At 31.0% G+C, this 23,170-nt stretch overlaps 1 protein-coding gene across 1 annotated transcript in view; it reads right to left on the bottom strand.

The window, feature by feature from the left end:
* LOC143198696 (uncharacterized) overlaps nucleotides 1-23,170 on the bottom strand; it is a 90,290-nt gene that overhangs the window by 43,101 nt on the left and 24,019 nt on the right. The window contains exons 3-4 of the mRNA XM_076408055.1: nucleotides 4,130-4,310; nucleotides 1,068-1,272 (exon numbers count right to left, since the gene is read on the bottom strand). Coding sequence (XP_076264170.1) covers nucleotides 1,068-1,272; nucleotides 4,130-4,310 — 386 coding nt within the window. The remainder of the gene's footprint in view (nucleotides 1-1,067; nucleotides 1,273-4,129; nucleotides 4,311-23,170) is intronic.

Genomic DNA, 23,170 nt, shown 5'->3' with positions numbered 1-23,170 from the left:
ACAAAATGTCACTTTCTTGCATTGCAGCTTAAATTAACAATTTTTTTGCAGCGAAGAAATGCTGAAAAAATATCGAAATTTTTATCGATATTCTTTTGACCGATATATACATATATCGATATTTTTGGCCGATATTTTTTGATTTTTTTTTAAAAGTATGATATGTATATACGTAAGATATGTAGTGTATAACCTAGGGGTTTTAAAGGAGAATACTGAATCGAACTTTTGTGTGATTATTGTTCTCAAAATAATTGTGCGTGGAATAGTGAAGTTGGAGTGATGAAATAACTATAGTGTTAAAAAGAAGTATCGATTTTCTTACTCTCTTTTTAATTATTATTTGTTCAGACCGATGCAACATGGTTTAGCTAGTATCCCGTTTTGAAATGCTGAGAAAGTGAAAAAACAGTAGATAGTAAATACAGGCACTTTAATGTGAAGTAAGTCAATCCACGGGTTGTTCAGATAACCCAAATATTTGCATTAAAAAACGTGATTTCAGATTTAAATAGTAAGCGTTTTATGATTAAATGATGCATAACTATTTTCGTTATTGGTGAGTGATAGGAAGACTTTTATTTTTATTTTAAAGTTTTCCTTTTTATCCACTAATGATTTATTTGGACTGGATTTATTGTTTAACTTTTTTTAATGGCTCCGAACTACAGACTTTGGAATTAAGAATATAGATAGGCGAGTGAACAACTTCAGAAGACATTCGGTCTTACCCATCTTGGTTACTGGCGTGACTGGAATTATTTTCCTTGCCGGGCTTTACACTTTTGCCTTATGGATACAATGGATTACAATAACAATTATAAACAATCAGAAACATAAATTGACAACCATACCCCAGCAGGATTCAAACGTGAAACTTTGGTAGGAGCCCCGTCTTGTCGCCTTGACAATTGTGGCAACCAAGCCGACACTGTTTTATTGATTTTATTCAAACGATATTTTCAGACTAAATAATTTATGATGATTTTTATTTTAATGTTAAATAAACGTGGATTACTTTTTCACATGTCTAGTTGTTTGGGATGCTGTGTCTCCTTCATACTTACGTTATCACTTTCATTATCTTCATTGAAAGTGAAGTCTTCTTCCTGCGGATACATGCGAACTTCCTCGAGTGGATCCTGACCGGAAGGTGTTTTGTATCGCAAATATTGACTCAATTGATTAGCCCTGTCGTTCACTTCTTTTATATTCTTCCATCCGTGGGCGAATCGATCGGTGTTTCTAGAGCCGTAGTATATAGGCAGAGGCCTGAAGTTATAAACAAGATTTATGTGATAATTTGAATATCTTTTGCAATGTTTTCGTATAACAAATAAATTTGCTAGTAAAGTAAAATCATAAATGATCATAGAACTAAAGACTTATACGAATTGCTACTTCAGAGTAAAATATCTATTTCTGTATATGTACTACAAGGTAATGTCATTGAACCAATATTGTACTTGCTCTGTGTCAGTGATATTCCTAAGCGTGACTACATTCGTTAATGATATTGCTATACTTTTTATAAGTAATAACAAGAAGACGCAAAAAATACAAAGTCAACATGATAGAATCGGTTTATGAAGAAGTCATGAATAAAGCTAATGCCATGAAATCCACAATGTTAATTTTTCTTACAAGATAGTTGAGCAGAACTGAAAGTGTTAGACTCAAAGAATGTTTATAAAGTAAATTGTTATTATGTAAAGACATTTTCAACTTAGTGTGGATCTACGGTGTGCAATTGCAATAATAAACAAATTCCTTATTAACAGAACACAGATATTTTCGGACTACTGTTAATGTCCTGGATGGTATTGCAGAATTAAAAGATCTACAAAGATCTAATAGTAATTTCGAAGATATTAAACGTTGCAAGTTGAAAAAATAAAACACGTTGGGTTCGAGCCGAGACGAAAATTCTACCTAAAAGGATCGGGATTGATTTAAAGTGAGCGTTTGTTAAAATCCTTTTTAAACTGATGTTAATACATGATTATATCCGACGTTATTTATCTGTGACATGTGACATTTATGATCACAGCGAAAATACACATTTAATTTTAGAGGAAACTTTGAAGACATGTCTCGCAACGTCCAAAATATAGATGACACTACAATCGCGTTTTCGATCCATATTATTAGTTTGTTTCAATCACTATGCTAAGCGATGCAAAGGCATTTGCTCAATTCATTTCTATGGTACGTTTGTTGTTTTTTGTTTTGGGTGCTGTTTTATATATGCAGGACTTAAAGAAGAACTTGTGTTAGCGTTTTTCTATGCTTTCGGGACTAAATTCTAATCAAAATTAGTTCATTAAAATGTATATTCGTTCTAAAAAGTATTGTGTAACGAAAAGCAAAGAAATTAGACCTTATTTTCCTTTCAAGGTAGTTCTTACGTTTATTTAAAAATAGGTAGATCATGTAAACATTTTAATAGAACAATGTTAGTGAACAAACAGAACAATGCCAAAATGTGACTACACTACAATAAGATTTATATTGCAAAGTCAATCGATGTTTGCATAGTGAATTGTTTTATTCATTAAAAAGATGCTTATTAAAGTAGCATTAATTTAAAAAGGGGTTAATTTATGTAAAGAAATCTTACTTTTTACTTTTTTTTTAATCTATGCAAAATATATATTCTAAACGGTTATGTAAAATAATTAAAATGTGTTATGGCTAACTCTGTAAATCATCAAGATGAGACTAAGTTTATAGAGGCAAGGCAGTGTCTCATTCCCCCATTAACAAACCGTCAAGATTGTTTTATTATACTGTATGTTTAAGCTATCTGCTTTATTTTATTTCTAGATTCTACCATATTAATAACGTTACAATAAGAGCTATATTTTTAAAAACTTTTGGTTGTATAATATGTAACAGTTTTCAGGACAATACAAATATTATATTAAGATAGTGAATGATATATATTTAGATTAAATAAGTTAAAATATTATAACAGGGAAAGATGAAGAATTTGTTTTCGATAAAAAAAGGTAGAACTCTAATAGATCTTATTAAAAAATATAAATATCTTAATATAAAAACGCTCAACTAAATGTATTTAATTAAGAAAAAAAAACAAAAAAAATCACTCGAAAAAGTTACTGACTTATTATATTAAACTGCTCTCGTAAACTGTGTGTGTTTAATTTTATGTCTACTGTAATCTGAAACTACAAGTTTCTGTTCATTAACTTTATTATAAAAGATTGATAGTTGACGGTATATGTTTAAGCGTCAACAACTGGAAGGGAAAATAACGTTGTCATAAGAATAAATATATATAAAATAATGTAAAATTGTGATTAATTTAGTATAATTTTGTTATGGACAAAAAGTAAAAAAAATGTAAATGATTATTAACTTTAATACTATTCTGGTGTGTCTCTATATTCTTATTCCATAAAATATCGGCTACTTTTATTCTCTTTCTTCTCTTTGTAACCACATAGTAAATGACTATGAATCTGATTAAAATAACATTTTATTGAACAGAACAGAATATATAAACATAATTTAGAAATATCATATAATAATATTTTGAATCCAATATCAATGAAATGTATATGCCAATCTTAAACCAATCACGATCCATTTATACCAATAAAGCGACCTATACATCTCATCGAAACTGATGACGTCAGCACGTTGCAATGTTGCCGCTTCAATTTCGACTTTTGGCTTACAACGCTTGTCTGCTTATAACCTCTAATTATTGATTCGGTTACATGTTCCGAAGTACGGACGGCATTTTTTTTGGACTAAGGTAAAAAGAGAAGGAAAATCCGCTCCGAATTTATAACGAGATTTAAATTTTACGACTGCATTTGGCATTATATTTGATATGATCTATGACGTACATTGGCTGTTTTATGATAAGAACTATAGGTAAAATTTTTGGTCGTCTATTACATGACAATAAAAAAAATAATTTTAAGGGAATGAACACCCCTCGTAACAGTGTAGCTAAGTTAAATTTGGGTGAGACCTGGACTTGAATATTGGGACATTATTGAAATAAAAGTACTTAATAGTCGTAGTATATGTGCCACGTGCTTTTAAATATAAAAAAACTAATTTCGTATAAGAATAAAATTTTTAGTGTGCTTACCTGTTTAATCTATTTACGATGTTTCGTATATTTTCATTACGTACGAAATTATCGTCCAGTTCGTTAGCTCGATTATCCTCTGGTTCTTTAAAAAAATGAAAGGGCCACTGTTTGTGCATATCGTACTCCAATTCAACATTTTGTCGGTCTAAATCATTCAGATATTCCAGGTATTTGTAATCTAGAAAAATTGAACATGGTGTTAATATATAATCAACAATCAGAAAAATATTATACTCGCTTAATGAGATAGAATTAGAAGATATAGAAAAATGTATTTCTCTCTATGTTTAGGTTAAATGTTTAGGTTTGGGTTATATGTCAAAATATATTTTTGCATGCTGTATGAAGTAATACTTATTTGGTCATATTGAACTCTGTAGTAATGCCAACAAGTTCAATGTAGCCGTCATGCAATTATTCTAAAATAAAGAGTCGCATGTCAGTGTTGTTGTTATGTGGGTCTTTACTCAAGTGATATAGCGTAATATCACCCTTTAGAGTATTTAAATTTAGAGTATCGCACGAAATGGCGTTCTCGACATTTAAAACTATTTCGGCTGGAGTTCCACAAAGTAGCGCCTTAAGACCTTTCCTGTATCTCCTCTTCACTGCTGACATTCCAACAACAAAAGAAACACTACTTGGAACCTTTGTTGGTGACACAATTATTATGGCAAAATATATATCTCTGCCTAGGGCAATAGGAAGGAAAAGTGCAAGTGGCAGTCAATGGACGAGCCAACAAATGGACGAAAGATTGGAAAATTCAACTTAATAGCTCCAAATCTGTCCACGTTCATTTTGCATTGCGGCGAAATAATAAAAACTTAATTATATCACTCAATGGATGCCCGATTCCTCAAGCAGAATCAGCAAAATACCTTGGAATCCATCTTGACGGTAGATTAAATTGGAAACATTATGTTAGACAAAAAGCAAAATACATTAGAACCTACTGTACTGGTTAGTCGGAAGATACTCTCAACTTGATCTAAAATCAAAGAGGTTGATCTATAATACAATTATAAAACCAATTTGGACCTATGGGGTGCAAATATGGGGTTGCATTAAAACTTCAAATCAACTAGTCATACCATGTTGTCAAAACAAGGTTCTTCGATTGAGTAGCAATGCCTATTGCTACCAACGAACAACCAACGAAGAACTGCACGATGAGCTGGAAATCAAATGGATTTGCGAAGTTATCCAAGATTTAGTCTTGAAACAGGAAAGAAGATCTAACTAAAGATCTTCTAAATCATACTAACGTGGAAGCAATACAACTGCTGGACAGCGCGGAGAATATCAGAAGATTGAAGCGAACAAAACCATACGGATTTATATAAAGTGTATACCCTTAGTGTAAACTATAGCTACAAGTTATTATAATTTTATAATTGAGGAATGCATATTGATGTATTTTCTCGCACTCGTCTTGGTTGTTAATTAATCCAAGTACATAGGAAAAGTAGTAATAAATTAATTGTAAATTAAGATTGTACTAAGCATATCTAATAAAGGTGTTATAATAAAAAAATAGGAATAATTTGATAGTATATTTGAGAAAATAAAACTAGGCAATACACCAATCCGTCTTGATAAGTTGAACACTAATAGGATGAAACTTCAGTAATCTACATTTTTGGTCATTTTTATCTATTTAATTTTTATAATAGGATATTTAACTATCAGTTGTATAGTTTTAGATTTTCAATAGTAAGGCTAGTCTTGTAATATTCTAACAAAGCAAAGGCCTCAAATAAATTCTTGGTCTGGTTTTTCGCGATTTTCAAATATTTTTTCAAGGCAAATCAAATAAAAAAACAAATAATATTTTTATGATTCATATTTTTTATTAGGTATTTAATAATGCTTAAAAATATATAAAGTAAACAAATGCGAAGAAGATTAAAAATCCAAAAAAATTACAGGCTGATGAAATGTGGGGTCTCAAAAAATCCACACTCTAGTCCAAATTTTAGAAAAATCAAGCGAATCTTTTCAGCCTTGGATAATATATGCATTAGATTAAGTTATAATAAATTATATTTCATAACAGTTGTTTGAAAAAAGGAACTAAAACTCAGAGTTGATGCGGTTTTTTTAGATTTAAGAATTTTTTAAAAAATATTGAATATTTTATTATAGTTTGAAAAAAGGAAGCGGTTTTTCAATTTTTTTTGAGATTTAAAAAAATCTTTTGCCGTATCCGCATTTTCAGCTACTATAGTCATATCTCACAGATAGACATTTTATTGTGAAACAGAGTGACGAATACACTGAACTATATCCGATATATTCAAGTGTTCCACATGGCAGTGTCCTTGACTCATTGTCATATCTCCTGTACACCGACCTCAGACACAGATAGATTGCTGATCGGACGCTCACAGAACATAAATCCAAATTATCTTTGGATAATAAGATATTGCTGTATATTTTCAGTCCAATGTGGACGTACGGTATCGAACTGTGGGGCACTAATAGCAAATCCAACATTGCCATCCTTCAGATATTCTTATTTTGGAAGTTTTACGTATCATCGTTGACGCCCCAAATTATGCCAGTAGCAGCCTAATTCAGCGCGATACCCACATGGAAATCATAACGAGTATAATTTGACGTGCCAGTGTAACATAAAGTACTGTGAAAGGGTGTCAGTGCATTCGAATGCACTTGCCAAACAATTAAATGTGTGCGATGTCAGTGAATTACGTAGATTAAAATGTTTACTACCATTCGACCTGATTAATAGACACATATAATAGTTTTTAGAATAACATATACTAGTAATGACATTAAATAGAATACTGTTTTATAAGTTTGTACAGGAGATCACTTTTGAAACGATCTTCTACACGTTAACGTATAACATAAATCCCATCAAATAGTTATTGCCCACTGGACAGATTGTGGAATACTAAAAGAATTATTAAAAAATTATAGTTTAGAACAAGCTCAAACCAAGTCCTAAATAAATTGGTTCAGTATAACTTGTGGTATTATAACAATCGCCCAGAAAAAAAATGTCTCAAGAAAAACGCGTTTAAAGTTTCGGTTTTAGATGCCGCGATTAAAACCCTACAAAATTGACATTAAAGTCTTCAAATATTTGCTTAATACTTGATACCCTTTTAAACGAAAATTTTTATTTAAACGACCAGAAATAGGGAGTAACTGACACAATGCCATCTTCTTGCATGAGAACGCTCGGCCACATGTTCTAAATGTTGCGAAAGATACGCTGTTTCTGCTCAGCTGAGAGACAAAACATAACTCCTTCTGATTACCACTTGTTCAGATAAATGCAGCATGGGTGGACTAGCATACAGTTTCGAAATGTTGGAAATGCGCGAAGAAATAAATCGATTAGTCTATTGTTGGCAAAACAACATCGTTCTTGGCACCATATTGCCAGAAAAGATGGGTCAAAGTATTGTCTAATGTTGTATATTGTCCCCAATAAATGTCCTTTGAAAACAAATATACAAAAACAAATTTTACTAAAGAATGCATTATTTGGACAGGAATATATGGACAAATTCAAATTAATAATGCATGGACAAATTAGTTAATACGTAAGGCTCAGAACTATAGACGATCTTGAGTAACAAATATATATATATATATATATATATATATATATATATATATATATATATATATATATATATATATATATATATATATATATATATATATATATATATATATATATAATCCGAAATACGAAAACCAATAGAGAGAGAAATCGGAGTATGAAGAGTTCAGGAAAAGAAAGAATACGAAAAGAAACGAATAAGAAGAATTTTCTAATTAACATTAACAACATAATTAACAATTTATCTAGTCTCTTTGACTTCTTGAATAGTCTGCAGTATTTCTGGTTTTGTATCAAACTCTCCTGCTTGCCTTCTTTCTTTATCATATCTTTATCATATAAAATGTAATTTACCTCATACTCCGATTTCTCTCTCTATTGGTTTTCGGATTTCGGATTATATATATATATATATATATATATATATATATATATATATATATATATATATATTCTGGAATATCGTTTTACTATAGATCTGCTTTTTTTATAGCTTTGTGACGCTATCTTTGGGACTATTTTGCAGATTAGCGCTCATTGTTTAATCAAGTTCTATGGCCTTTGTTTGACCTTTAGTTTATTTAGTGATAAAAATAAAGTATACTAGTAAATACAGGATGCTTTCAGGGTAGGAGTGACATACCCATCACCTTCAATACAGCGAACAAAGAGGTTCTAATTAATTCACTTATTCACTTGAATCAGCATAATTAAATACAAACAGAAAATGTTTAATAGAATCAGTTATCAGACAGATCATAAGAGTAATGAATATTAACAGAATTGCTTCGAGATGGGATATAGGTAACAAAAGTGTATGACCTTGTTCTCATTAGAAAACTTCTTTGATAGCTTCTGGAGTGAGAACTGCCTAGATAGTTTTATTAGTATTAATAACACTTGAGCCACTTCACGCTTTTTATATCACTTACGACTATTTAAACTAGACTTGCTTGTAACTTAATAAGACAATCACTATAATTTATTTGATTTATATTTCGATTTTATAAGCCGATATCTCGTATGTGAATGTCTTTTCATTACATTTTCACATGGCACTTCTACAACGTCCTTCCTAATGGTATATCATATTACATAGGTGTATTGGCCCTTTAATAAATATCTTTAGGTATTCAGGTAGAAAAATAAGGGTCGTAGAATCGTTAGAAAATCTCAAACAAATAGACCCGACAACGAAAAAGGGAATTATTCTTATAGAACGATATACAATTGATGTAACACGTATATATTTATTGGCCTATATATAGTCTATTCAAAGATTTTTTTATATATCCGTCATGGATGTTTGTGACGTCGAAACATCGCAAAGTCTATCATCAACTCTAAGTTTTAGTTCAGTTTGGCTTTGAAATACAAGAAAATTCTAATCTAAATAAAATAATTAAACAAAAATGTTATCAAATTTAATTTATTTAACATTATAGTATATCTAAAAACTACAGTTAATTATACAGCCAGAGTAATTTATAGGTAAGGGTTAAAACCTCCTATCATTATAGCTTTCAAGAATTTTGCATACGCCTGACAGCTGGACAACGTCCGGTTGTCCAATGCGGCTTTAATAGGTGATTTCGAAAAGGAACGAGATAATGAAGGCCTCCTTTTACCAGGAAATTCCGTTATAGAGAGGAGTTGATGATATTAAATACTATAAGTTGCTGCAATTTTATTGAAAATGTTTTTTAGCGTGTTGGTGCTGCGCTGAATAATAGTGTAGGTACTGAGAATAATATCGCTTACAAAATGAAGAACAATACGTTAGATTCAACCAAGAAAACTTGACCATCTTGATATTGGCTCTATTCGAGATCAAATATATGAAATATATAAGAACAGTAAGTACACAAACTATTTTATCGATATAAACATAATTTAGTAAAATTAGTTCAAAGAAAAATGTTAGTCTGGAAACCACACCTAAAAGAGTTATGGACATACAGCTTATTGAGAGATAAAAAACGTCCCTTCATACAGTCCTACAGGGCATAGGATTTAAATGACGTAAAGATAGCCCTGGAAGAGGTCTAATTGAACTTCCAGATATTGCTTTAAAATAGTTCAATTTTTAAAGGCATAGAATAAGACCAAGGAAGATAAATTATTTGAATTTGTGTATGTTGATGAAACTTGGATATTTCAAAATGGTTCATTGGGGCACTCTTGGCAAGATAGTAAAAAAAAGTGTAAAAACAACGAAAATTGATTGAAAAAGGTAAAAGTCACAATAGCATTCGATTTTGTCGGTCATTATATTTATTAATACTTAATTGCAGATATATCGTAATTTATACAGGGTTTATTCTTGGAGTAGAATTAGTGTTTTCCCCTAAATTCATGGGAGATTACCATGGAGAAATGAACCATAATATATTTCTGTTATGTTTTGAAAATCAATTGTTAAAAAACCTGGAGGAATTTAATAGTATGAACAAAGGCTGTGATGAAGGAATGAAGGAAAATTCAAACCATGAATTTAGTTTTGAAGAGACTATGCTAAAAGCTGAACTATTTCAAATTGTTACTAGGTCATCGAAAAAATTTATACAGTAGATCAGATGGCTGATCAATATGGTCACAAATGTTAAGACTTCCTCCCTATCACTGTATATTCAATCCAATCGATTTGATATGGAGGGTAGCAAAAGACTTATTATAACAGACATACAGGTCGAGAAGGATATTCCATCAAGGACTGTTTGGATATGTGCAGGGAAGCATTGTCAACCATAACTTCTTCGATTTGGATGAACTAAGACATACGAAGGAAGTCATTCATAAATGGTGAAATGGTGAACATGTTTTAGACAGATTAGAATTTAACAGTTTAGTGATTGGATTAGACAGTGAGTCGGAAAGTGAAAGTGACTAAAAGAAACTTTCAGAATATGTGATTATGCTGGAAATTCCTGATACAGAGTGATGAGATTGAAATAATTAAAGTTATGCACATAATAGAATATAATTTTAGAAAATGGTATTGTAGGGCGTGAAAGATTTATACACAGATATGATTGTAATTGTTTAAAGAATTAAACATGAGCATTAGATTAGAATGTATGAGGAGAGAATGAATACTAACTGTTTTATAGATATGGTAAATGCATTAGACAGAATTCGATGATTAATTTTATCAAGAATGGTGTACACAGATAGTAGCAGGAGAAATTAAATATACAGTGATACCAAGAGGACTTGACAAGTAAACACACCATCGAAGGAAACAAGAACTAAACGTAAAAAGGTAAATATTCTCTCGAATGAAAGTAAAATACATTACTTTGATATATAATCGTCAATTAGGTGGATTAAGCCTCCAGGGGGATCCATATCACTGCTTAAAAAGATGCGCCCAGAAAATACCTAATGGGTGGTGTAGAATATAGTTCAATGTAAATAAAACAACTCTAACTTAAAAGTCTTAAGTTTTAAGTCCTTCGATAATATATGCATTAGATTTAATATAATGTTACAATAAATTATATTTCATAACAGTAATTATGTTTAATTATTTTATTTAGATTAGAATTTTTTTGTATGTCAGAGCCAAACTGAACTAAAACTCAGAGTTGATGCGGCAACATTGCAATGTTTTGACGTCACAAATATCCATGACGCATATATAAAAAAAACTTTGAATAAACTATATATAAGAAGGTAGTTATAGAGCTGGTTTCCCTTGTGGAATTTGTCATGTCAGTTTACATCAGCCTAAACTCTAAAAATTATCCTGCAATTCATGATAATTCACTTGGATTATTGAATGAACTGTCACGAAAAGCAATCATAATGTTCACATACATATTTGAGACTGAAGTATCTATTTGTGGGATAAATAATTATGCTTAAATGATAATAGAAAAATCGATAGAACAAGCTGTGCCTTACTTCGCTTCTACCTGTCATATCCGAAATTGCTATTTAAACATGTTAAACAATTAACAATTTATATATAAAAGTGTAAGATTTCAAGTTTAGATTTCGAAATCACCTCTCAACAATCGAACGAGTAACAGCGGTTATTGAAAAGGCGTTTGAAGGAAAGAAATACTGCCTTGTAACATTTCTGGATGCCTCGCAGATATTTTATGGGATATTTTGGACTAATCCACAATATGAGCAAAGAAGGGATAGTCTCAACGATTAAACTAATTTCGGCTTAAGTTTGAAGGGTAATGTATTGGGACTACTGCCCTATTTTCTCTAACCTGCTATATCCTAAAACAAAAGACACTGGCGCATTTGCCGATGACAGTCATTATGGCATGCGTTTCATTATGTATCTCTTCCTACAAGTGTAGAAGAAGAAGTGATAGTAAGCAAGATCCAGAAATGGGATTGGAATATACAGGTTAATAGTTCGAAGTCTATCCGTATCAATTTTGTGTTGCGGCGAAATAACGAAAACTTAATTATATCGTTTGACAGATGCCCGATCTCTTAAGCATAATTATTAATCATCTATCTTGAAGGTAGGTTAAATAATAAACATCACGACAGTCGAAAACCGAGCAAAAGTTATCTAGGTTTTTGCTTTAAAACATGAAATAAAATAGGATACAAAGCATCGTATCGACATAGAAGTAACACAGCCACCGGACAACATATAGGGAATCAAAAGATTATAACAAAAAACTACAAGAATTTATATAATCTATGAATCTTTCTCTTAATTTTAGATTGAGCAGTTTAATTTAATTTCAATTAAGTATTTTAATGCAATTAAATTAACAGATATAATGATAAGTTATTTTTTAAAGATTTTACTAAGCATATCTAATGTAAGTTCTGATAAAAACAAATTATTTCTTTATTTTAGATCCCAGGACCTCGTATTACGGCGATGACGTTGTAAGTTAAGGTCAACCTAAAAGCAATAAGATTATGTACACAGTGGAGGCTAACATCCATCCGGAATACAAGGTCCATGTAAAGCTCTATTCAGCGATATTAATAGAAGCTAAACTAGAGCAATACTATGACTGCAATGTTTTACAAGGGGGCTACAAACATAATATAGCATTTCGTCATTATTAACTTGCATTAAGTCACTTTTTCGATTTCGCTTGTTGTTTAGGATGTAAACAAATAATTTATTAAGACATTTTATTACAATATTACAATCACATGAAAGGGATGCTTTATACGCTTAAGAATACATAATTAAGATACAGAATAAAACATTTGATGTTCTGGCTTCTAATGCTTACAGTTACATGGAAGTGACGTCATGTGGAAATTATAGTAGAAAAAATCTTTATTTCCTACAGTAGTAATGTATTTTTAGGAAATAGTAAATATTTACATTTTGAACTATACATCAGAATACTTTCAGTCGATTTTGATTGATCAGTTTCTCGACATATCATTACACTTAATATATTTTAAAAAAATAAGTATTTTAAGTTATTTGGACAGACAGTGCAGAATGAAAAGAGGAAGAAATCGGAGATGACACCTTCCTCGCTGGTAAGAAAACATCAAAGAAATATCGCACAGAACATCAAAAAAAAATAAACAAGAAGAAATAATTACTCTGCCTCCCACGATTTAGGTACGTAATATTGGTAATTTTAATAAATTCAGAACACAGATAAAAGGAGTAGCCAGTAACTGAGTATAGTTCAAAGTTTTCTATCAAATAATGACGCTAACGATACTTGTACAAACGAAGTAGATTATAGAAGTATAAAGAAACATCTGACAACATCAAACAACAAATCAGGATGATATTAAATGCGAACTAGAGACTCACGGGCATAAAATCGTGACCGTTACACCTATAGTGAAAAAAAAAAGGTAAATGTAAATCGCGAAAACTTATTAAGGCCTTCCCGCTGTTTTACATCGGTTTATTACAAAATGAGAACAACAAAACGATTTATGACGTAAAATATCTAATATATTGTATACATACCCCTATAGAATATAGATCTCATATCGGAGACTCATTATAAATATACTTTTAAAATCGGGGTTATGACGCATATTGAATAGTAAACCCCAGTGAACGTGCTCGAGTTTGATTACAATCGAGCCGGTTCACGATTAATAACACCTGGAAAGGAAACGAATTAACTATAATTGTAATTAATTGTAACTATAATTTAGGGCGTGAACCCATTTACTGACCCACCGACAATAATAAAGTAGCAGACCTAATGGACTTTTACATTTCGAAAAGCATCTCATCAAATCAAAAGCTTGTGCGAACTATCTTCTGATCACACTCCAGTATTGTTAACACTAACATAGGCGCGACAATTCTGGAAAAAAGACAAAGAAGCCTAATCTTACTATCAAATTGACTAACTGGGACACGTTTAGACTTATAATGCAGAAACAAATAAGTTTAAACGTAAGACTTAAAAGTATAGACGATCTTGAACTGCAAACCCGAAATATAATTGAGCAAATTCAGCTTGCTGAAAAACAAGCTACCCCGACCTTAAGAGAGAAATCAGAATATGAGGTAAATTACCCCATTAAAATTAGGGAATTGATAAAAAATGACGAAAAGTAGAAGAGTATGGCACGGAACCAGAAATGCTGTAGACAAAATATTTAATAGAATTAGTAATCAGACAAATCAAAAGATTAAATAATATACACAGAGTTGCTTTAAAAAATATGTAAGTAAATTAAGCCTGGAAGCAGACAAAGATTACTCTCTATGGAAAGCAACTCTAAGATTTAAAAGACCAATAATTAGAGTACTGTTATTCAATGCCTGTTTGAAACAGAACCATGTTCCGGAAAGTCTTAAGGTTCCTCGAATAATTATGCTTAAAAAATAAATCGACAGAACAAGTTTTATTTTACATGGCTATTACGCTGTTACCTGCAATATCAAAATTATTTGAGAAACTGTTGTTGAAACGTCAATTATTTATCAACCGTTCATAGAAAAACCATTTATATAAATACCAGATTTCCAGTTTGGATTCCGAAATCACCACTTGACGATCCACCAAGTGCACAGAGTAACAGCGGTTGTTGAAAAGGCATTCGAAGAAACGAAATATTGCACTGCAATATTTTTAAATAGGTATGGCATTTGGGATTAATATACAAAAATAGCAAATTGGAAATGCACTGCTGGAATCATATCTTTTGAAAAGAAAATTTAGATACTTAAACCTATTTTGGCTGTAGTTCCACAGAGAATATGAGTATCCTGGGATCACTCCTATATTTGCTCTATACTGCTGATATACCAACAACAAAAGAAACAGTATTTGGTACATTTGCATATGACACAGTTATCATGGAAAAAGATATATCTCTGTCTAAGGCTGTAGAAAATATAATAAGTAGCTGTCTATAAATACAGCTTAATAGATCTAAATCTGTCCATGTTAATTTTACGTTGCGGAGAAATGACAAAAACCTAATTATATCACTTGATGGATGTTCGTTTCTACAAGCAAAATCAGAAAAATACCTCGGAATAATTTATCTGGAAGGTAGGTTAAATTGGATACATCATGTTAGACAAAAAGCAAAGCAGATTAGACGCAAAGTCAAGTAACTATACTGGGTAGTCGGAAAATACTCTCCACTTGACCTAAAATCAAAGAGATTGGTTTATCAGTCAATCATAAAGTCATTTGGGATCTATGGGGTGCAAATATGGGGTTGCACTAAGACATCAAATCAAGTAGTGGTCCAACGCACCCAAAACAAAGTTCTACGATTAATTACCAATGCTTATCGTTGTGTAGTCAACGAAGAGCTGCACAATGACCTCGAAATCAAATGAATACAGGAAGTGATCCAAGGTTTCGTGTTGAAACGTGAAATAAGGTTACTAAATCACAGCAATGTGGAAGCAATGCAGTTACTGGACAACACGCAGAAGATTGAAGCGAACTGAACCACACGAAATGTTTAGTGTATAAGTGTACTTTTAACTTTAGCTTAAGTAATTGTAGTAGGTCAGTTTTATTATATACTTACTTGGGAAATACATGCTGATGTATTAATCCCTTACTCGCTTTGCTTGTCTAATAATGCAAGTGCAATAGAACAATAGTAGTAAATGAATTTGAAAATTAAGATGTACCAAGCATATCTAATTTAAGATATAATTAATTAAAAATATATATTATGCTAATAAAAATAGCAATCAAAATGCAATAAAAATATTTGAAGATCATTTCTCCATTCTTCTTTACAAATTTAAAGAATACTAAAAAAAATTAATTTTCATAATTCAAAATGAAGCTACTCTTTGGAATTTAAAACCTTAAATGAACTGATATTTACAGCACAGAGATCCAAACAATTATCTCTCTCTGATAGGTTCGACAGTTCTGCGACTATACCGCGACGCTAGAGCCACCTACTGTAGCGATTCTGACGAGTTCGAATCCTGTTTGGGTATTGTAGCAAATCGATGTTTGTGACTTTCGTAGGCAACAGCGCAAGATCCGACAAGGAAAGTGATCCCAGTCACGCCAATAACCAGTTGGATAAGACCGGATATCTTCTAGGATGATTTTAAAGTTGGTCACTTGTCAGTCGGTAGGCGTAATGCCGAGTACCATGGTTTGGAACCTACGTTAAACAGTAGATCCAGTCCAGATAAACCCGCGTTGGTAAGGAGACTTTAAAATATAAAAATATATATATTATAATTTAATATTTTACAAACTATCAGTTTTTTTTCCCAGATGTAACACAATTGAAATTACGTATGCTAATTATCTTATACACTTTAATCAAAATATGATACAAATAATGATTATGGAAAATAATAACATTGGAATAATACTCGATACTGCGACAATGATACCGAAGACCTAAAGCTTGACTGCCAGCTTTACTGCCATTCCTTTTGTCCTCATGAAACATTAATTTAATCAAAAATAAATTGAATTTCTATATGTATCTAAATTTGTTTTATGTCTTTATAAAGGTTTCTTTTTCTGTAGGCAGTATGTGAAGGTTATCGGTTCATCGAAAAGGGACGATACTAATAAATTGTGTTATCGGAGTGATGTCAATGGAACGGCGGAAAATTATATTTTCGAGTTGAAATTTTGCCGTTTTGCGTTTTTATCCTTACTTCTCAAAAGACCTTTTCTTTTGTCCGCTTTCCCATATTTATTTAAAGATAATTTCAGTTATCCCATTTTTCAATACATTTTTATTTATGAAATTCTTGTATTTATTCATCTTAAACAGATGAACGTGATGACACAATGATAATTGTTTTTATATATTGTAAATCGGCGGCAACATTAATTTGATGATGCAAAAATATTTTACGGTCTATGTTTCAACATTTAATTATGTCCAGATATTTCAATATATAAATTTAAAATATCTATGTTCAAAATACATTACAAAGATTACAAATTACAAAGAAACTACAAATTATTTGGGAACATTAGGGAATCAGAAAAATATAAAAAAATACTAAGGCAGAATTCCTTTTATAAGCGGTCCTTTAAACAGTGGGAAAAGTATGTTGCAGTTAGCAGCGAAATACTATTTTTTTAGAATTTTTATTACATTACTAGTTATTACCTAACCTATAATTTGTTTTTACGATAACCTAACTTTAGGTATATATCTAGGAGAACCCATCGGCCTTATTTTAGTCTCTGGTGTAATAATGTTTTTGTATTAACACTGCGGTTTTTCTATTAAATGCACTTTAATACACTATACAAGATCAAATTGTTTAATTCTTTTGAGTCTGTATCCTGTTCTGGTGTTATCTAAAAGTTGTATTACTTCGATATTGACTGGTTTACAGTTAGATATCTGAAGGTCTCGGTGTAAGTAATCAGTCCTGTAGTATCTGGGTGCATCTAGAATTATTTTCAATACATTGTTCTGGAAAATTTTTTTGTATAATTAAATTCTTATGTCCATATATGTTTCAATACTTGCTTGGATAACAACAATTTATTAACTGATAATTGCGATTTTCTTCCAATTAACCAATACTAATATATTTTACATAATAACTCCAGTTCTTTCCTTTTCTTTTTTACATGTTCGTTCCAGCGACAGTTTTGTATCAAGATTCATTCCGAGATACTTAGCGTTGTTTCTTTGATAATATTACTTATTGTTATTGACGCTTGTACGGTCTAATTATACGTAAACTCTACATGCGCAGATTTACTTTCATTAATTTTAATTTTCCAAATTAGGATACAATTATTTGTTCTGTCACTTCATCACAATACCATCAGCAAATGTAGCCATCTGAGATTTTCCAATTGTTGTATATCACATGTGTAGAGTAAGTAAATAATTGGCCCCAATATACTTTCTTTTGGTAAACCTGCTTTAGCTGCTTTTATAGTAGAGTAGGCTTACCTAGTGTTTGAATCTATAAATTCTGGCTGTAATGTAAGATTTCCATGCCATGCCTTATCAAAACTTCGTGCTACATCTAAGGATATAGATGGCCGTACTCTTTTACTTTCATGGGGGTTTTCAGTTACATCTGTTATTCTATGCAACTGGTCAATTATCAAATATTCTGGTGGAACTGGAACTGATTTGTAGATATTAGGTTTCTTCTCTCTATAATTGATTTCAGTCTTTTCAACAGAAGTTTTTCAAATACCTTAGATATTGTTGGTAGCATGGTTGGTGGTTTTCCATGTTTTGGGATGATGATTATTTCAGCCATCTTCCAAAAGTCTGGGACACGTTTTAGTCGAAATTCTGCACTCTTCTTTTTGCAATTCTTCTTCATCAGCTTCGTATGTTAGAGGTGAACTGTTTTCATTGGCCTTGTTAATTACAGTCGTTTTGCACTGGGAATTTTGATTAGCTAATTGCAGCTGAAGTGTATTTATTTGTTTTCGCATACTGGTTAATATAATTTCAAGGTTTTACCGCGCTGACCTTTCGTTAATCCACGTATTAAAGAGTTTCCCTCATCCTTTATTCATTTGGAGTGCTAATTGGATTTTTCAGACTCAAAATCTCTCAGACTGAATTTCCTTTCACCTGATGCTGATGAATCAATTTTATTTGTTTGTATCAATTTTATATTTATTGTTTTATTGCCCTGGCCTTCTCGTCTAATCGCACTTTTACTTTTTAAATTTAGCACAGTGTTAAAGCTGTTATTGTGAGTTTTTTTAACGCTGAATTTGCGACAAAGATGTTACTCCTTTATTTAGTTTTACTACCCGTTTTTCGAAACACATCTTTACTGTATGAAAATTAAACTGTAGAAAACTGAAAAACAATGAATAGCATTTCTAGCTTGTACTAATGATAATGATACATGAAAGAAAATAAAGCCGATGATAAAAAAAGCAAAAAATCCGCGCTCATTTTAAAAAATCTAATATACCTGTTGATTATGATTGTTCAAAAATTGTTTAGATGACAAGTCGAATGAGACAATAAGACAACTGTTAGATGACTGTATATTCCTTAGGTACATTCCACGAGCGCTTTGACCTTCAGATATGATAAAGGTAAACTATTTTGTGAACATATTTTTATATTGAAGATAATGTGAATTACATTTGGTTCGAAATAGTTCACTTCAACAAGCGTTTGCTGTATCTTTATTGTGTTTGATATTTATTCATAATTTTTACTTAGAGATAATTTAGTTTATCCAACATCTCAATGTATTATTTCAAGTTAACAATATCTGTATTTATTATCTGTAAAAATATCCATGAATGACAGTAAGAATTGTATGTATTTATTCAAGTTGACGACAACATTAACTTGATGAAAATGAAGTAAAAATGCCTGGAACCGCAGAATATTCTCGTCGTTGTTTGACTGCCGGTTTTATGTCTTTATAATCCATCACTTGGAAAGTGGCTGTTTTTAGGTCAAGGTCGCTAATTTCGCCTTTCGTATCGGAAATAAAGTGTTTACTTTCCTTTGGATTTGAGTCGACAACCGCAAAGTTAAAGCTTTGGCAAAATTGCACGAATATCCAGAGAGCTTTTCGCTTTGTGTCACTTTGGTAAGTTCTTAGTTAAATATAGTTTTGCTTCAGAAATCCCAGTAATATTTTGGGTCTTACATAAAATTATTTTTTATATAGGGCTAAATACGGATGTATTTTATATTCTTTTCTATCGTATAACCTTTATTTTGATATTTCATCAGTAAATTTTAAAAAATCTGTTTCAGTCATTAATATATTGTGGCCTCTTGTTTTTATCTGTCATTTTCAGGTATTTTGCTACCATTAAGAATTACTAAATGTTATATAACCACTGCTATTAAGTTAGATATTGAAAAGTGTAATTTCAATAAATTAGTAGATTTTTGTTTTTGACACCTTAAAGATATACATCCTACAGCAATTTACTTTACGAATTTAATTTTTTTCGCTCCAAATTGTATACACTTTTATACAGCGCATAACATATACACAGCGTTTTATGTTGGTTATTAAGTTGTTTGTGTTTTCAAAATTGTAGATATTTCCTTATATCTGTCACATATCTAAAAATGTATAAATTATAATGTAATTTATTGGGAGTTTTTCTTTCTTTTATATCAACATATCTATATTTTTAATTTTTGTTATAAAAATTTGTGATATTTTTCAATTTTCATACTTGCGGCGTCTAAATGTTCTATTTGCTAATACAAGTTAAAGTAGTTAATAATAGTGAAAGAACTTAAATCTACTTTAAGAACTCGTTATTAAATGATAATGACCCCATGAGAAAATTATTACCAGATGAGTTAAGCAAATAATAATAGAGAGATAATTATAAAAATATTATAAAAAATGATAGTATATGATCTATAAACCGGGAAAATTTTATAACAACTCTCAGTGAAGGACGCAAAAATTAACAACATTTATATTTAATGCAATATTTCGAATCAATTATTTTCCTAGCATTTAGAAAGTAACTAAAATAATTATGATTTTCGAACCGGTGGAAAAACCGGTATAATAGAAAAAAGAAATATTATTCCGAAATATATATTTCAGTTTTGTAAGAAAAGGTAATTATAGAATAAGAGCATATACAGAAATAATATATATTTAAATACCAGAGTATATTGTTCAGCTGCATTCCTGGGCAAACGCCTTTAATAAAATATATCATATATAAAGGAACTTCTCCAACATCCTCACTTTCAGATGATGCCAAATACCTTGGCATATATTGATTTAGATGGTTTTCCTAACCTGGAAGAAGTACATACTTGATAAATATATAAACGAAAACAGCTAGGCCTTAAACTATATCAAATATATTTGAACAAGGTATTGCTGTATGAATCATAATCATCAATCTCTAGCCTGCGCTTGGGGAGAATATCTACTTTTCAGTGAATACGCTCCTCTTGGTACTGCAAGACTCCGAATATTTCTTACCAAATTTCGCCACAGTTGATGGGCGGCTGTAGCTGTTCTGGTCTCGGATAAAGAGACTAACTCTTATTTTTCAAATTAGTTTTTATGATCTTGGTCCATGTATTTTTCGGAGCTGTTTGCTATGTTTCCCACCTGCCATTTCTGACGAATTCAATAAAGAAGTTTGCAACTAATTGGTTCACTTTACCGAAAATGTATCCAGAAAAACCATCCATGTGCGCATGTATTCAATTTTTAATTTTATTTTGCATATTGAATTCAGTTACATATACAAATTCATTATATTTTAGGTATAATTGACCCTGCGAAAGTAAAAGTTCAGATAATGTAACTGCATGTTGTTTATGTCAGTATATCTCAACAAAATCACAGTTCATCTACAACAGTGAACAGTTAAGCGCTTTGCTCGAAGATTTTGAGGTATGGAAAGATTATTGAAAGAGCATTTTTCATTTATTAACATTGCAGGTTCATATTTTAGTAAAAATGTTACCATTTCTAAATTGGGGTGTAATTGATTGGAAATTTAAAAGAGTATCAAAGGGTTATAGACATTCAATATACCAGTGAATTATTAGCATTGTCCAGTTGGTATAAAACTGACACAACAGGGAAGGGAATCTAAAATACAATATATTAAAACACACATAGAGTATGAAAATGACTATGACAGACAATGACAAGGTAGAAATATGATTGCAGTCAAAAATCTAATTAAGACGTTCGCTGCCAATAACGCGCTAGCGCGTTATATTAATCTCTTGTTGGACGTCAATTACGTTCCAGCGCGTTAGATATGCGGTGGTTCTTCTAAGCGTTGTATTTAGTTCGGCATTAGCGGTGTTTATGTACAGTTGTAACGGCATTGTCTGTAGACTATAGGTGAATAATTTAGGTGCTTGGTTTCGATTTTTCTTTTTTGATTCAAATGTATTACAGAATTATATAAGTCAGGACCCTCTCGCCCTAAAATTGGAAAAATAGATACGAAACGTGCCCTAACTTTATAATAAATATTCTGGCAACCGTATTCCAATTTACGACTTTTGTTTGTCTGTCATAATAAGGTTACTAATGGCTCCGCCCACTTCCAGAGCAGTTATGAGCGAATATGTTTTGAAGATATAAGAGGAGAAGTAAGCAGGAAAGGTAATGAGAAAACAATGTAAAATTGTTATTTACACAAAAAAAAGAAAAGGCACTATTTATGTATGCAGTGCATTTCCTAAATATCATGGTTACTGTTTAGACTTTTTAAAAATTAGTCATAATAAACCTCTTATGATTTATCTGAATAGGGTTTTTATTTATTCTGTGAGTTTTAGTAAAAATTTGCATTAGCTTACGGTCGTTGATTTATTTCTATTAACTTCTCAATTTACTTAAATAAATACTTTATTTGTTTGTAGTAACATTTACTTAGTAATTTTTTTGCTGAATATCTCATTTTGGTAGTTGATTCATTCCCATTATATATATAATTTCGTTATGGCATATTAAATTATATCTTCTAATCAGTAATCTATTTTCCTATTCTGTCCATTTTCATTCGCCACGCGCTCGCGCGTTATGCGGTCATCGGTAATACAATTGAACAGTGCCGTTCACGCTCTTTCGCGTGACACAAAAAAACTGTCAAAATATATTAAAATCTAGATTGGACATACGTTAAAAAACATTATTAGAAATATTTTATTGTTTTAATTAGAAAAAACGTAGTTGGCTTCTAGGTTAAGTATTTGATCCTAGATCGGCAGTGAACGTGTTTGCTATATTAAATGTAATTCGAGATAATTTAGGCAGTGCAATTTGATTAAATGGCAAGATTAGACTTGTTGACTCATAAAGATATTCAGCAAGCAAATCGATTGAATTCCATAGCTACAAAGTATAAATGTGGCCCGATAAGTCTTGAAGCATGGGTAAATGAGGTAAAAAATAATATAGAACTGAGAATTTTGATAGGGATAGGATTGCATTCTGTTTATTTACCAAAGTAATCGAAGATGATGAGAGATCAGACAGTGCATTCAATTAATATGTTATCTTTGAGATGTGTATAACTGTATAT

This window comes from Rhynchophorus ferrugineus, unplaced genomic scaffold (genome assembly GCF_030347505.1).
Source record: "Rhynchophorus ferrugineus isolate W39M unplaced genomic scaffold, kcgeb_rfMv2 rfM6, whole genome shotgun sequence".
Taxonomy (NCBI): domain Eukaryota; kingdom Metazoa; phylum Arthropoda; class Insecta; order Coleoptera; family Curculionidae; genus Rhynchophorus; species Rhynchophorus ferrugineus.
This window is presented reverse-complemented; position numbering and strand designations above follow the sequence as displayed.